Source organism: Pelophylax lessonae (assembly GCF_965119305.1).
Source record: "Pelophylax lessonae genome assembly, chromosome: 1".
Classification (NCBI taxonomy): Eukaryota; Metazoa; Chordata; class Amphibia; order Anura; family Ranidae; genus Pelophylax; species Pelophylax lessonae.
In genome coordinates, this window is record NC_138768.1 from 135759010 (window position 1) to 135774015 (window position 15006).

Sequence of the window (15006 nt, forward strand, 5' to 3'; positions counted from 1 at the left end):
GCCGCAATGTCGCAATCCCGCAAAAAAAAAAAAAAAATCGCAGATCGCCGCCATTACTCGTTAAAAAAAAAAAAACAACAAAAATGACAAAAATCTTTCCCATAGTTAGTAAACGCAATAACTTTTGGGCAAACCAATCAAAATACGCTTTCTGCAATTTTTTTTACCAAACATATGTAGCATAAAACAAATTGGCCTAAAATGTTAAAAAATTTAGATTTTTACATTTTTTGGGGGGGGAATTTCATATTAAAAAAGGTGAAAAATATTGTTATTTTTTCAAAATTGACGCTCTTTTTTTGTTTATAGCGCATGATCAAAAAATCGCACAGGTAATCAAATACCACCAAAAGAAAGCTCTGTTTGTGGGGGAAAAAAAAGGACTTTAAATTTGTTTAGGTACAGCGTCGCACGACCGCGCAATTGTCCGTTAAAGTCACGCTGTGCCGAATCGCAAAATAGGCCCTGGTCAGGAAGGCGGTAAAATCTTCCGGCGCTTAAGTGGTTATTAACTAACAATTGCACATGCGACTCTGTACCCAAATAAAACGTATGTCCTTTTCTTCCCCCACAAATAGAGCTTTCTTTCGGTGGAATTTGATCACCTCTGCGTTTTTTTTTTTTTTGTGCTATAAACCAAAGAAGGCCAACAATTTTGAAAAAAAAAAAAAAAATGATTTACTTTCTGCTATAAAGCATATCCAATAAAAAAAATGTAAAAATTCTAATTCGTAAACGTAGGCCATAATGTATTTTGCTACATTTTGGTAAAAAAAAAAATCCCAATAAGCGTATATATTGATTGGTGTGCGCAAAAAGTATAGCGTCTACAAACTATGGGAAATTTTTATCATTTTTTTTTTACTAGTAATGGCAGTGATTAGCGACTTATAGAGGGACTGAGATATCGCTGCAGACATTTTGACACTAACTGACACTTTTGACAATTTTTGGGGACCAGTGACACTAATACAGTGATCAGTGCAAAAAAAAAAAAATATGCATCGTCACTGTACTAATGTTAGATACTGGCTGGGGTTAACCTCTGTAGCGATCAAAAGGTTAACTGGGTGCCTAACCATTGTTTTACTATATTGTGTGAGGTGCTTTTACTAGGGGAAGAGATGGATAAGGCAGGGACACAAATACCATCCCATCCCACCTGTCAGAACGGCGATCTGCCTTTGTTTACATAGGCAGATCGCAGTTCTGTCTCTCTGCCCTACGATGGGCGGGTGCCAGAGGACATGGGGTACCGTGTGCCCACCAATCGGCTTCTGCTGTATGTATTATTCCCAGCGGAAGCGAGCCTCCGATGGTGCGCATGTGCCCCCCTACTCAGAAGTGTTGTATCACGTATATATATATATATATATATATATATATATACGTGATCTGGCGCATAGGTGCCATCCTGTAGCAGTAAAACTGCTAAAGGGGGGGACCTAAAGTGGTTTAAACTTAGTCACAAAAGGGGTTGAGGGGTGTCAATGAAGGAAGATTTCAGCTACTAGAGGAGCAAGCAGCACAAGGGACACACATAATACTGACTGTAAGTAATGTCCCTTGTGCTGATATTTTTGCTCATTTGTGGCTAAACTTATTCTTTAGACTCGATTCACACTAGCGCGACTTGTCAGGCGACTTGTCAGCCTGACAAGTTGCGCTCCCTCGCGGTCCATTGACTGCTACAGGACCCATTCTAATAGGAGCGACACAAGTCGCTCCGACTTAGAAAAAGGGTCCTGTACTACTTCGGGGCGACCTCGGAGCGACTTGCATAGACTTCCATTATGTGAAGTCCCTGCAAGTCGCTCTGAAGTCGTGGTGCATGGGAATGCACAAGTCGCCCCCGAAGTAGTACAGAGTCGTGCCGCCCCAGTGTGAACCGACTCTTAGGCCTCATGCACACTGGACGTTTTTACAGCTGCTGTTAGCAGCGTCAGACGTTTTTTTTTGCAGCTGCAGAACGCCCATCCATGTTATTCTATGGCCTCATGCACACATAGAGCTTTTAGGAGCTCTAAGTGGCATAGGCGTTTTACAGCTCCAAAAAAAACCCAGGAACTGTGGGTTCAGGAGCTCCAGCGTCAAGCTGCAAAAAACGTCTGACGCTGCTAAAGGCTCCATAAGGCTCCATAACGTTGCTTAACGTGCGTTAAGCCACGTTATACGTTTTTTTTCTTCCATTCAAAATCAATGGCTCCCTGCGGGAGCCTATTGATTTGAATGGAAGTCACACCGCAGGTCGGATCAGGGTGATCCGACTTGCGGTGCGACCTGCACTGTGAGAATCTTGAGGGGGAACTCCACGCCAAAATGGGGAAAAAAACGGCGTAGGGTTCCCCCCCAGGGTTCCAAACCAGGCCCTTCGGGTCTGGTATGGAATTTGAGGGTAGCCCCACGCCGAAAAAACGGCGTGGGGTCCCCCTCAAAATCCATACCAGACCCTTATCCGAGCATGCAGTCCGGCATGCCAGGAAAGGGGAGGTGACACAAGGGGGCGTGGTCTCCCAATGACATCATCTGGCGGCCACGCCCCTAATGGCTATATAATAAGCTGCAGAGACCAGAGGCCGGCATAATCGCTGGAGACGTCGTCGGAGGAGGACCGGAGGAAGAAGGACAGCCGACAGCCGACAGCAAAAGAGCAGAAGACCGGAGAGGAGAAGACAAGAAGATTGGACAGCAGAAGGGCGGACAGCAGAAGACCCTCGGAGAGGAGAAGACAGCAGAAGACCCCCGGAGAGGAGAAGACAAGAAGGGCGGACAGCAAAAGAGCAGAAGACCCTCGGAGAGGAGAAGACAGCAGAAGACCCCCGGAGAGGACAAGAGCCGGATGAAGATTTTTAATAAATTTCCCAAAACGTCTCCTGTCGTTATTTCCATACACTGCATTTTATGGGGTGAATGAGTAGGGGTACAGTGTACCCCATACCCATTCACATAGGGAGGGGGTCCGGGATCTGGGGGGGCCCCCTTGTTAAAGGGGGCTTCCAGATTCCGATGAGCCCCCTGCCCGCAGACCCCCACAACCACCGGCCAGGGTTGTGGGGATGAGGCCCTTGTCCTCATCAACATGGGGGCAAGGTGCTTTGAGGTGCGGGGTGCAGAGCCCCCCCTGCCCCAAAGCACCCACACCCCCCCCCATGTTGAGGGCGTGTGGCCTGGTATGATCCAGGGGGGGTGGGGCAACTCGCTCGTCCCCTCCCCTTTCCTGGCATGCCGGACTGCATGCTCGGATAAGGGTCTGGTATGGATTTTGGGGGGGGCCCCACGCCGTTTTTTCGGCGTGGGGCTACCCTCAAATTCCATACCAGACCCGAAGGGCCTGGTTTGGAACCCTGGGGGGGGAACCCCACGCCGTTTTTTTCCCAATTTTGGCGTGGAGTTCCCCCTCAAGATTCTCACAGTGCAGGTCGCACCGCAAGTCGGATCACCCTGATCCGACCTGCAGTGTGACTTCCATTCAAATCAATAGGCTCCCATAGGGAACCATTGATTTTGAATGGAGGCAGAAAAAACGCTGCTAACAGCTACTGTGGCCAAACGTGCAATAACGTTAGTAGAAAAAGCTACTGAAAGCACGTTTTTACAGCTGCTGTTTCCCGGCGTTATGTAAACAGCTTTGGAGCACGTTTTTATGACGCCCTGTGTGCATGGAGCCTTATAGTGACACCAAAGATACAACTTTAGGCTACATTCACACCTGAGCGTAGCGTTTTTCGCGCGTTTTTTACCGCGATTTTACCGCGATTTTTGCGGCGTTTTTTACCGCGATTTTACCGCGATTTTTACCGCGATTTTTGTGCAGGCGTTTTTAGATTGAATAGAGATCAATGGAAAACGCCTGTAATCTGCCCAAAAAGAAGCTCATGTACTTTTTTGAGCGTTGGGCGTTTTGTATACAGCGTCAAAACGCTCAGATGTGAACAGGGGCCATTGAAATGAATAGGATTTGTCTTGTTGGGCGTTTTGAGAGCTGATCCTAGAGCAGAAAAACGCCCCAAAAACGCCCCAAAACGCCTAGATGTGAACGGAGCCTAAAAATAAATAAATAGAAAACATGTTATGCTTACCTGCTCTGTGCAAGGTTTTCACACAGAGCAACCCCGACCCTCCTTTTCTCGGGTCCCCTGCTGGCGCTCCTGGCTTCGCCTGCTTGCTGAGTGCTTGCTCCTGAGCTGCCTCTGTGTGTCCATAAGACACACAAAACAGGGCTTAGCCCTGCCCCCCTGCTCCCTCACTAGCTATGATTGACAGCAGAGGGAGCCAATGGCTCTCGCTCCTGTCTCTGAGCCAATGAGGAGGCAGACAGCCAGTAGAGCAGCTGCTGCCCTTGTGTACATCGCTGGACTGAGATCAAGCTCAGGTAAGTATTAGGGGGAGCTGCACACAGAAGGTTTTTTACCTTTATTCATAGAATACATGAAGGTAAAATTATGGTCAGCGTTTACAATAACTTTAAAGAATAGATTTAACGTTTTTTATGCCCAGGGCTTGACTTTAGAATATGAATGCTAGCTATTCCAACTTTATTTCCCCCAGCCCTATATCACAGATTTGTGTTCTATATCTTGCACTATGAAACAGCTGTATGCAAATAAAAAAAAAAAAAAAAAGGCTCTGTAAGATGTCGCTGTGCTATAAACCAATTGTTTTAAATGAAGAAATGATCAAAGGGCATATAAGAATAATTGTATGGTTCTGTCCAAAATCTTACAATGAAGAGTTTTAGAACAGTCCTTGTTTGTTAGACTTGTGCCGGAAGCAATGCACAAGAATACATTCACCGTACATTGCATAATATATCACCATCACCCCAGACCCAGGGGAAGAGGACAGAGGTAAAGCTGAAAGAGAAAAGCTTTTGTCTGTGAAGATGCTATAAATGTGATGAGCGGTATGATCACAGATGGCAAATATTGGCGCATAGAATAAACCATGCATTTACATGTAAAGCATTAATCAACATCATTCATCCTTTCATTACCTCCTCATTCTTAGAGCTCATGGAGTGATTCACTTCAACCTAAAAGACAACAAATATGTATTAACTACCTTCTATATTCATTTCCATCTACTGCTTATAGAAGGCGCTTCCAGGAACATTAGGCCTATGAAACCACTCCAAGTTCCAATATAAACAATTCTCCTTTTATTACTTTCTTTCTTTTTACATAACAGGGTGGACTCCAAATGGAAAATGTACATTTATGTCCCATAGAAACAGGCTTCTAGTGGAAAGTGCTAAGACGCAGTGTTTATCGCACTTGGGACGTGTGCCGCTGCTGGTTCTGGACTTCAGCAGCAGATCCTTGCTTTCATTTTTTCAGTGTAAGGCAAAAAGAATAAAGAGTTATTGGTATATATGGGAAACAGACACTTTTTTGTCACTTTGTTACAAAATTGATTTGGACCTGTAGATTAGAATTCTAAATACAAAAGCAAATTCAGTAATAGCTGACTATGGCCAGCCATAGTTTAAAAATGCTCCATCTTTAGTGTTAGTGGGGGGAACAGTGCCCTATCAATGGTGTCAGTGGGAGAAATAGTGCCTCATGATTGGTGTCAGTGGGTGGAATAGTGGCCCACCATTGGTGTCAGTGGGAAAAATAGTGCCCCATCAATGGTGTCAGTGGGAGAAATAGTGCCGCATGATTGGTGTCAGTGGGAGGAATAGTGCCCCATCATTGGTGTCAGTGGGAGAAATAGTGCCCCATCATTGGTCTCAGTGGGAGGAATAGTGCCCTATCAATGGTGTCAGTGGGAGGAATAGTGCCCCACCACTGGTGTCAGTGGGAGGAATAGTGCCCCATCACTGGTGTCAGTGGGAGGAATAGTGCCCCACCACTGGTGTCAGTGGGAGGAATAGTGCCCCACCACTGGTGTCAGTGGGAGGAATAGTGCCCCACCACTGGTGTCAGTGGGAGGAATAGTGCCCCACCACTGGTGTCAGTGGGAGGAATAGAGCCCTATCAATGGTGTCAGTGGGAGGAATAGAGCCCCATCATTGGTGTCAGTGGGAGGAATAGTGTCCCATCATTGGTGTCAGTGGGAGGAATAGTGCCCTATCAATGGTGTCAGTGGGTGGAATAGTGCCCTACCATTGGTGTCAGTGGGAGGAATAGTGCCCCAATTATTAGTGTCAGTGGGAGGAATAGTGTCCTATCAATGGTGACAGTAGGAGGAAAAGTGCCCCATCAATGGTGTCAGTGGAAGAAATAGTGCCTCATGATTGGTGTCAGTGGGAGGAATAGCGCCCCACCATTGGTGTCAGTGGGAGGAATAGTGCCCCAATCGTTAGTGTCAATGGGAGGAATAGTGCCCAATCATTGGTGTCAGTGGGAGGAAAAGTGCTCCACCATTGGTGTCAGTGAGAGGAATAATGCTCCATCATTGGTGTAAGTGAGATGAATAGTGCCCAAATCTCCAGTGTCAGTGGAAAAAATAGCGCTCTATTGTTGGTGTGAGTGGGAGGAATATTGCTCCATCCTTGGTGTCAGTGGGAGGAATAGTGCCCTATTGTTGGTGTCAGTAGGAGGAATAGTGCCCCATTGTTGGTGTCAGTGGGAGGAATAGTGCCCTATTGTTGGTGTCAGTGGGAGGAATAGTGCCGCATTGTTGGTGTCAGCCGGAGTATTAGTGCCCCATCGTTGGTGTCAGTGCTAGTTATGCTCAACTGTTGGTGTCAGTGGGACGAATAGAACCCCAAGGGAGAGATAAAGGCAAGCAAAGCCCTAAGCCCATGGTTTGGAGGCCGCTGTTATGGAGAAATACTTAAAAATTCAGGAGTATAGAATAACTAATAAAAAATAAGCGCACAGCATAATATATCTACAAAACAGCATAAAGATTACATACAGCTGTATATATAGACAAGGTAATAAATCAAAAGACTTCCAAAATTTCAGGCAAACCATTCTTTTTCAAGAGTGTCTACCTGGGCTAACTTTCTTACAGGAATAAATCCCCTAAAGCACAGGCTCCCCACAGCACCATGTAATCATATCTGGCCTCAGATATACCTATTGTTGCACATATTAAAAACATTTCTGTTTAAAAAATATTTCTAATCTTGTTACTATATGTATGTTTTTACCCATAAAATCATGGATAATAATTTGTAATCAGTAAAAAAATGTATTTTTAAAAAATGAAATGTAATATATGAGATTATGCAGATACATTATGGTGTGCACCCTAGTTTCTTTTAGTTTGCCTTCTGTACGTGTTCATGTCTGACTCTTAGAACCGCTTTGTAATTTCCAAGGTAAGTTGAATCTCTGCCTTGTTACGAATCTGACACTCTTCCAGTAAAGTATCTGTACAGTATACTGTTCTTTCCTGACTTCCTCATAAAAATACCTTTCCTGCATAAACACACCAAAAATGGTTCAAAACTGTAGGAATTGTTGTCACATAGCACCACCTAGTGGTTAAAGGCAGTAAGTAAGTCTCTCCTTAGGATGCTCTGCCTTTATGTATTATTACATCAGAAGGATTACGTTATTACTGGAAAACTCTTTTTTATTTAGAAAAAAAACTGTATTATTCTGTTAAATATATATTTAAAATTTTAAATGTATTTTCAAAGAATTATTATTAGTACCTAAATTTGTGGTAAAGTTGTTCTAAAGTCAAAAATTTTTTTAATTTTTTTTACCTTAAAGTGTAAGTCCAGGTAAAAACTAACTAACACCAAACCTACTCTCTGCCACATTCTAAACCTAATCTATCTGACCCTGTAAAGAAAAAAAATCGCTGTACTTACCTATTCTGCAGCCGATCTGTTCCGGTTTCCAGTGACGGATGCTGTGTGCAAGAGAGGACCGACAACGGCTGTGAATGGCTGAGAAGTGACCTCACTCATAGACTTACTATGGAGCTTCCATTGTCAGCTGCCTCTCCTGCACTCGCCTCCACACTGACGTCGCAGCTGAATGCTGATGCTGGGACCAGACCAGATCAGCTGTAGAATAGGTAAGTACAGCCATTTTGTGCTGTACAGGGTTAGATAGATTAGGTTTAGAATGTGGCAGAGAGCAGGTTTAGCATCAGTTAGATTTTGTCCAGACTTACAGTTTAATGCAATCTCTGCATTGAAAACAACTACTACTTGCTCTCCCCTCCCTCATCCCTAAACAATTACCTGACTCCTCTCAGGATCCAGTGATTTGCTGTCTGTAACACAGCTTATCCCCCTTCCTGCTCTCATAGGAGCCATAGGCTCCTGCTGCTGTCAGTTAATCTCCTAGGAATGAGAGGGGGTGTGGCTTACCAGCACTGTGTGTGTCTATAGACGCACACAGCCTGGTTTAGGAGCGCGCTTGCATAGGTGCCCCCAGAGCACACGGCTCATGGAGTGGAGAGCACCAGTGGCGGACTACAGAATAGGAGGCACGGATCGCCATGTGCAATATTATTGCACAGAGCAGGTTAGTACAACTTATTTTTTATTTACTGAAAAAAAACTAGCCTTTACAATAACTTTACTTTTAGTGTCCTGTAGTTCCCTACACAGCAGGACAATATACTTTTCCCGACTTGCCCTAACATATAGTAAGGACAGTGGAATGTGGGGTCTGTGGCATGCTGTACAAAGCTTCACTGTGGGAGAACATATAACAGAGCATGCTGGGGGAGGAATAAGGATAATGAATGCATACTTTCAGGAAAACACAGGCAAGCCAGTTCTAAAATGTACTCTATATCAGTTTTCATCTAATGATTACACTTATGCAGAATTAAAATTTCCTGTTTAATTCTACAAAATAACTTCAAAAGGTACAGCTAATTTCACCAAGCTATATGCATGTGCCATTTACTGTAACTCATTGTTTTCAGCTATGAAATTGTTCTTTTAGCTTTCACTGCTGAAAATAAATAACCATATATACCCATAACTGTAACCATTATAGTCTAGTGAAATGGGCATGCCTTTAAGGAATACACAGCAAACAACAGTTACCCTTTCTTCTGGAGTAGACAAGTCCACATCACCACCTCCCTGGAAATGACTGAGGTCAGCATTGCATAAGTCTTCCTCTCTTAGCTCAGGAGACTGGGCTGAGAAATAAAAAGTAAATGAAAGGAGTAAATAAAAATTATTTAATATGGAACTAGACCCAAATATAACTTGAACGTATATTAATCTTTTTGGGATGTAAAAAAGTAATAGCAGGAATCTGCGGTGGCGCCAGGGGGTGCTTGGATGTGCCATAGTACCCTCAAAATATCTAATAGCACCCCCATCAGTAGGCACCCTCGGATGCCTCAGGGAATAGTTTTACACTTGCAGCCTAGGTCTCCTACTTGTAATGATGACTGCATGCAGTCCCGTCCTCATGTCTGCCCATGTGTGTGCACATGCTGCTAAGGAGTAAACAGGCACTTCCTCTGCAGCTGTACTCCACACCAGCCTGCCTGGACACTGCAGCTGTAAAATTTGTGGAGCATACTGTAATATTGGGCAGTGGGTTGGGTAGAAGGGGAGTGAATGGACACAGTAAAGTAACCTCATAGTGCCTTTTATAGAAAGCTTGCTAGATATTATCTGCATTATCTGGATCTATTTCTCCTACTAGAGAAAATGCTGTCCTGGATCTATTTATCACTAATGACCCAGACCTAATCTCGGAGGTAGAAGTCCAGGACAACCTGGGCTCTAGCGATCACAGGATGATCACATTTAGCGTAAATAACAATATAACAAGGCAAGTGGGGAACATAAGAACCCTAAACTTCAGAAGGGCAAACTTTCCAAAATTGTGCTCATTGATGGAAAGGGTAAACTGGGACCAAACCCTGGGATCACTGACCACGGAGGAAAAATGGGAATGCTTTAGGAACAAAAATAAACAAATGCATCTTGCAGTGCATTCCTATGGGAAATAAATTTACAAGAGACAAAGCCAAACCTGGCTGGCTAAACCGTAATTTTAAAAAACTTATTAGGGGAAAAAAAATGGCCTTCAAGAAATATAAATCAGAGGGCACAGTGTCGGCTTTCGAGCAATACAAGGAGGCAAATAAGAAAAGTAAACACGAAATCAAAATGGCTAAAATCAACTTTGAGAGACAAATAGTGGAGGATAGTAAAAAGAACCCAAAGAAATTCTTTAAATATATCAACAGCAAAAAAGCTAGGGCAGAGCATATTGCACACATAATTAACAATGATGGGAGGATGGTTAGAGGACACTGAAAAAGCAACCGTGCTGAACGCTTTTTTCTCGTCAGTCTTTACTCAGGAAAAGGAGGGGTACACTGACCACGACTATATGGTTAGTAGTAATAGACAGGTCTTGCCGCTATGGCTAACAGAGGGTGAAATCAGGGAAAGGCTGGATAAAATTAACACAAACAAATCACCAGGCCCGGATGGAGTACATCAGAGAGTACTCAAAGAACTCAGTAAGACTATATCTAGACCACTGTTCCTGATCTTTGCTGACAGTATTATGACAGGAAATGTACCAGGTGATTGGAGGTAAGCAGAGGCATATCCCAGGAAGTTATAGGCCTGTCAGTCTGACATCGATAGTATGTAAACTTCTGGAGGGGATGATAAGGGACTATATCGTAGAGTTTGCTAAAGATAACATCATCAGCAGTAATCAGCATGGGTTTACAAATGGGCGTTCTTGTCAAACCAATCTCTTAACATTCTACGAGGAGGTGAGCTGTGAGCTAGATCGGGGCAGACCAGTGGATGTGGTGTACCTGGATTTCGCTAAGGCGTTTGATACAGTTCCCCACAAGCGCTTAATTTATAAAATAAGGTCTGCAGGTATAGACCGCAGGGTTTGCTCTTGGATACGGAACTGGCTAAATGGGCGTGTCCAAAGGGTGGTAATAAACAGCGCATACTCAGACTGGTCTGAGGTGGTAAGCGGGGTCCCCCAATGCTCAGTCCTGGGACCAACCTTGTTCAATTTATTCATAAACAGCATTGAGGACGGGATCAGTAGTTCTATATCAGTTTTTGCAGATGACACAAAATTGGGCAGGGCAATAACTACACAGCATGAAGCAGATATCCTACAGAATGACCTGGACAAAATAACAGAGTGGGCATCGAAATGGCAAATGAGGTTTAATGAGGAGAAGTGTAAGGTTTTGCACTTGGGGACTAAAAACATAAAAGCACAATACACGTTAGGGGGGGAACTCTTGGGGGAATCAAAAATGGAGAAAGATCTGGGAGTCTTGGTTGATGATAGACTAGGAAATAGCATGCAATGTCAAGCGGCAGCTGCCAAAGCCAGCAGAATATTAGCATGCATAAAGAAAGGGATGTATTCCAGAGATAAGACTATAATCCTTCCACTTTATAAAACTCTGGTCCGACCACATCTGGAATATTCTGTCCAGTTCTGGTCGCCAGTCCTCAGGAGGGATGTGTTGGAGCTGGAGAGAGTCCAGAGAAGGGCAACTAAACTAATTAGGGGATTGGAGGACCTTAATTATGAAGAGCGTCTGCAATCGCTTGATCTATTCTCCCTGGAGAAGAAACGCCTAAGAGGGGACATGATAGCAATTTATAAATATCTCAATGGTGATCTCGGCATAGAAAAACAGCTATTCAGTTGAAGGGATTGCATGAGGACTCGAGGGCATACAATGCGATTACAGGAGAAGCGTTTTAACCTCAGGCAACGTGAGGGGTTGTTTACTGTTAGGGCTACAAGATTGTGGAATTCTCTACCACAAGAGGTGGTTTCTGCGGGTAGTATGGTGGCTTTCAAAAGACTCTTAGACGTACATCTCAAGGATCAGAACATTCAGGGGTATGTGAGATGATTACGGCCACACACACCTACACAGGTTGAACTGGATGGACTATTGTCTTTATTCAACCTCACCTACTATGTAACCATAGATAGCCCTTACATATCAAAAAACAGAAACCACTACTCTGGAAATCCAATGAGATATAGAAGGCAAACTTCTAGTCCAAAATATGGGTTTCTGGTGGACTTTACCCCCTTCCTCCTCCTATTCAATTCAAATAGAAATCCATTCAAAATCAAATTCATTCTATTCGAAATTAGAATTTTGCAAGATGGTTATATTCTATTCTATTTTTTTTTTAATTCTATTCTATTCTTTTATTTTCTATTCTATTCTTTTCTATTTTATTTAATATTATTATTTTTAAAATTCAAATTTCAGAAGGTTATATTCTTTGTTTTTTTTTGCTACTCTACTGTATTTTTTTTCTATTTTATTTTTTTCTATTCTATTCTTTTCTATTGTATTCAAATTCAAATGTATTCTTTTTGAAATTCAAATTTCAGAAGATGGGTATATTCTTTTTACTTTATTCTATTTCATTTTTTATTCTATTCTATTCCTTTTTTTTTTTTTTTTTCTATTCTACTTTATTCTGTTTAACTCTAATATATTCTATTCTTTTATTTTCCAATCTATTCTTTTCCTATTATATTCTTTTCTGTTCTATTTCTTTATTTTCTATTCTATTTTTTTGTCTTTGGAAATTGGAATTAGATTTGAAAACTATTCAAAGCCGTTTGAAGTCTATACAAAATTTGAATTTCGTCTGAAATTTTGTTTTGTTATTTTGGATTCCTTTAAATTTGTTACTATTGTAATTCAGAAATTCAGTAATAACAGTAAGATCTCTTTAACTATTAGTATACTAGTATATGTGGCTGGTGCTTTATGATGCATAACAAGAGTGAATATATTTACACTCAGAAGCTTTATCAAACTTCGCATTGACACTTTCATTTTGTTACTCTCTATGCAATAAGTTAAAGTTGTCACTGAATTCTGAACACTATCCAGGAAACACTGCAAGCAATGAGGAAATTTCACATTTATCTTTTTATTTCCACTGAACCCTTGTAGCCAGATTCATCAGGCTTTCCACAAGGCTCTTGGATAGAGCTAGATAGGGCTGCAGTCTGCAGAAGACACTGAGGCAGTTTATAGGTAGGATTCTATTGTTTTTTTTGTTTCTTTTTCTTGTCTGGTTTATCACTCAGTATTTCGCTGCCAGGAGTCTATATTATACCCTCTGCAAGATGAAAATATTGCTGTTGGCTGGTATACAAGTAAGCCCACACAAAAGCCATTCACAGGCCAATGATAACTTCAAGACATCCAAGAAGAAGCAAGATCCTCCAGATCTCATAAATATTGATATCTGTGAAAAGAACATACAGGTGACACCAGTACACTTAGGCTCGGTTCACACTATTGTGATGCGGGAAGGCTGCGAATTCGCAGCCTGTTCCCGCATCGCACACGCACCCCCGGCAGTTCACACTGCCATATGCGATCCGCTGGGGGTGTCAATGTAATCTTAACGACACCCCCAGTTTGATCGCATATCGCAGTGCGATCGTGCAGTTCGCACAGGATCGGATCGCACAAGTGTGAACCGCTGTGCGATCCGATCCTGATGCGGCAGCAAAAATGCCTCCTGTGCGTCTTTGCTGCGGGTGCGGTGCGAATTTAGCCATACAAACTGTATGGCTAAACTCGCACCGCACAGCTGATCGCATGTCATGTCGGAGCAGTGCGCTCCGACATGACATGCGAACCCGGCACACGCAGAAGTGTGAACCGGGTCTTAAAGAAGAAGTAAAGCTTTCTCTGTAACTTGTACCTATAGGTAAGCATATGATAAGGGTTACCTATAGGTACTGTAAATATCTCCTAAACATGCACCGTTTAGGAGATATTTACTTTGCATGCAGCCAATGACATTACTGGCGCATGCGCTCTGAAGGAACAGCCATCCGTGCCATTCCTTCAGAGCCATGAACGCGTATGCGTAAGAGTGACGTCATAATGGCTCCGGCCAATCAGATGGGCGAAGGACGCAAGCCCCGAAGAAAGACGGGTGAACATGTTCACCGAGTCAGCGGGTGACGCTGTGGGGGCTTCGTTCTAAGATAAAAATTTCATAATGAGCTAGTATGTGATGCATACTAGCTCATTATGCCTTTGTCTTTCCTTACTTTCCTTTCCTTACTAAACCCAGGATCCTGCATTCACTATATCTGGTCTCCCACAGTACACAGAACATGGAAATGCAATTATTTTAGTAACTATAAACTGCTAAATACCTTTTCTCATCAGCAGTATATAGCAGTCTTGTGACCTCAATCAGTGTCTGGTTAGTGCTTGTAGGAGGAGTTTTCATTCTACGCTTACTGTCCTATGAGGCTGCAGCAGAACCCCTGACCCTCTGTCTGGGCAGTGCTGATTGGCCCTCTGCCTTTAGGTTCCACAGTGAGTAGGACAAGTTTGCTTTACTGCAAATACAGACTGATTTTATGGTTGTAGGTTTAATAACACATTTTAAAGTATTACTAAACCCAGACCCTGCATTCACTATATCTGGTCTCCCACAGTACACAGAAATGCAATTTATTTTAGGAAATATAAACTGCTAAATACCTTTAGCAGTACATGGCAGTCTTGAAACTTCAATCAGTGTTTGATCAAGCACTGGTTAAAGCTTGTAGGAGGAGTTTTTTCCTCTGACTGGACAGTGCCGATCACATGCACCCTCCCAAAACCAAAAAGTCTAGCAATAAACACCAAACTGAGCGAGTGCCTTTCAAGGCTCTGTACTATCAGGAGATGGATTGGAGACTGTGGAAGAAGGTGAGGATCAGAGAAGACAGGATCAAACAGCCTTTTTACACAATGCAGAGGATTAACCCCTTAGGTTCCACAGTGGATATAACAAGCATGCTTTACTGCATAAACAGACTGATTTTACTGTTGTGGGCTTAGTAACACTTTAAACAAACCCTAGTAAGAACATTAATTCCGAAATCAGACAATTTCTGACCCATATGAGGACCCCTTCATCAAAGCAATACTGATCTCATTATTACCTGGATAAAGGAGTCATTATGCAGCTCTGAAACTTATATTCTGGGGTCATTGTTATGTTTTGGAATTCATGATTGAAAACACCATCTGTCTATTTGCCACTTTGGCATCCACTCTGATTCATGT

General features: G+C 42.8%; 1 protein-coding gene across 3 annotated transcripts in view; it reads right to left on the reverse strand.

The window, feature by feature from the left end:
- ARHGEF28 (Rho guanine nucleotide exchange factor 28) overlaps positions 1-15006 on the reverse strand; it is a 354612-nt gene that overhangs the window by 15154 nt on the left and 324452 nt on the right. For all 3 annotated transcript variants that reach the window (XM_082272798.1, XM_082272799.1, XM_082272800.1), the window contains 2 exons: positions 8972-9069; positions 4994-5032 (listed from right to left, as the gene is read on the reverse strand). In XM_082272798.1, coding sequence (XP_082128924.1) covers positions 4994-5032; positions 8972-9069 — 137 coding nt within the window. The remainder of the gene's footprint in view (positions 1-4993; positions 5033-8971; positions 9070-15006) is intronic.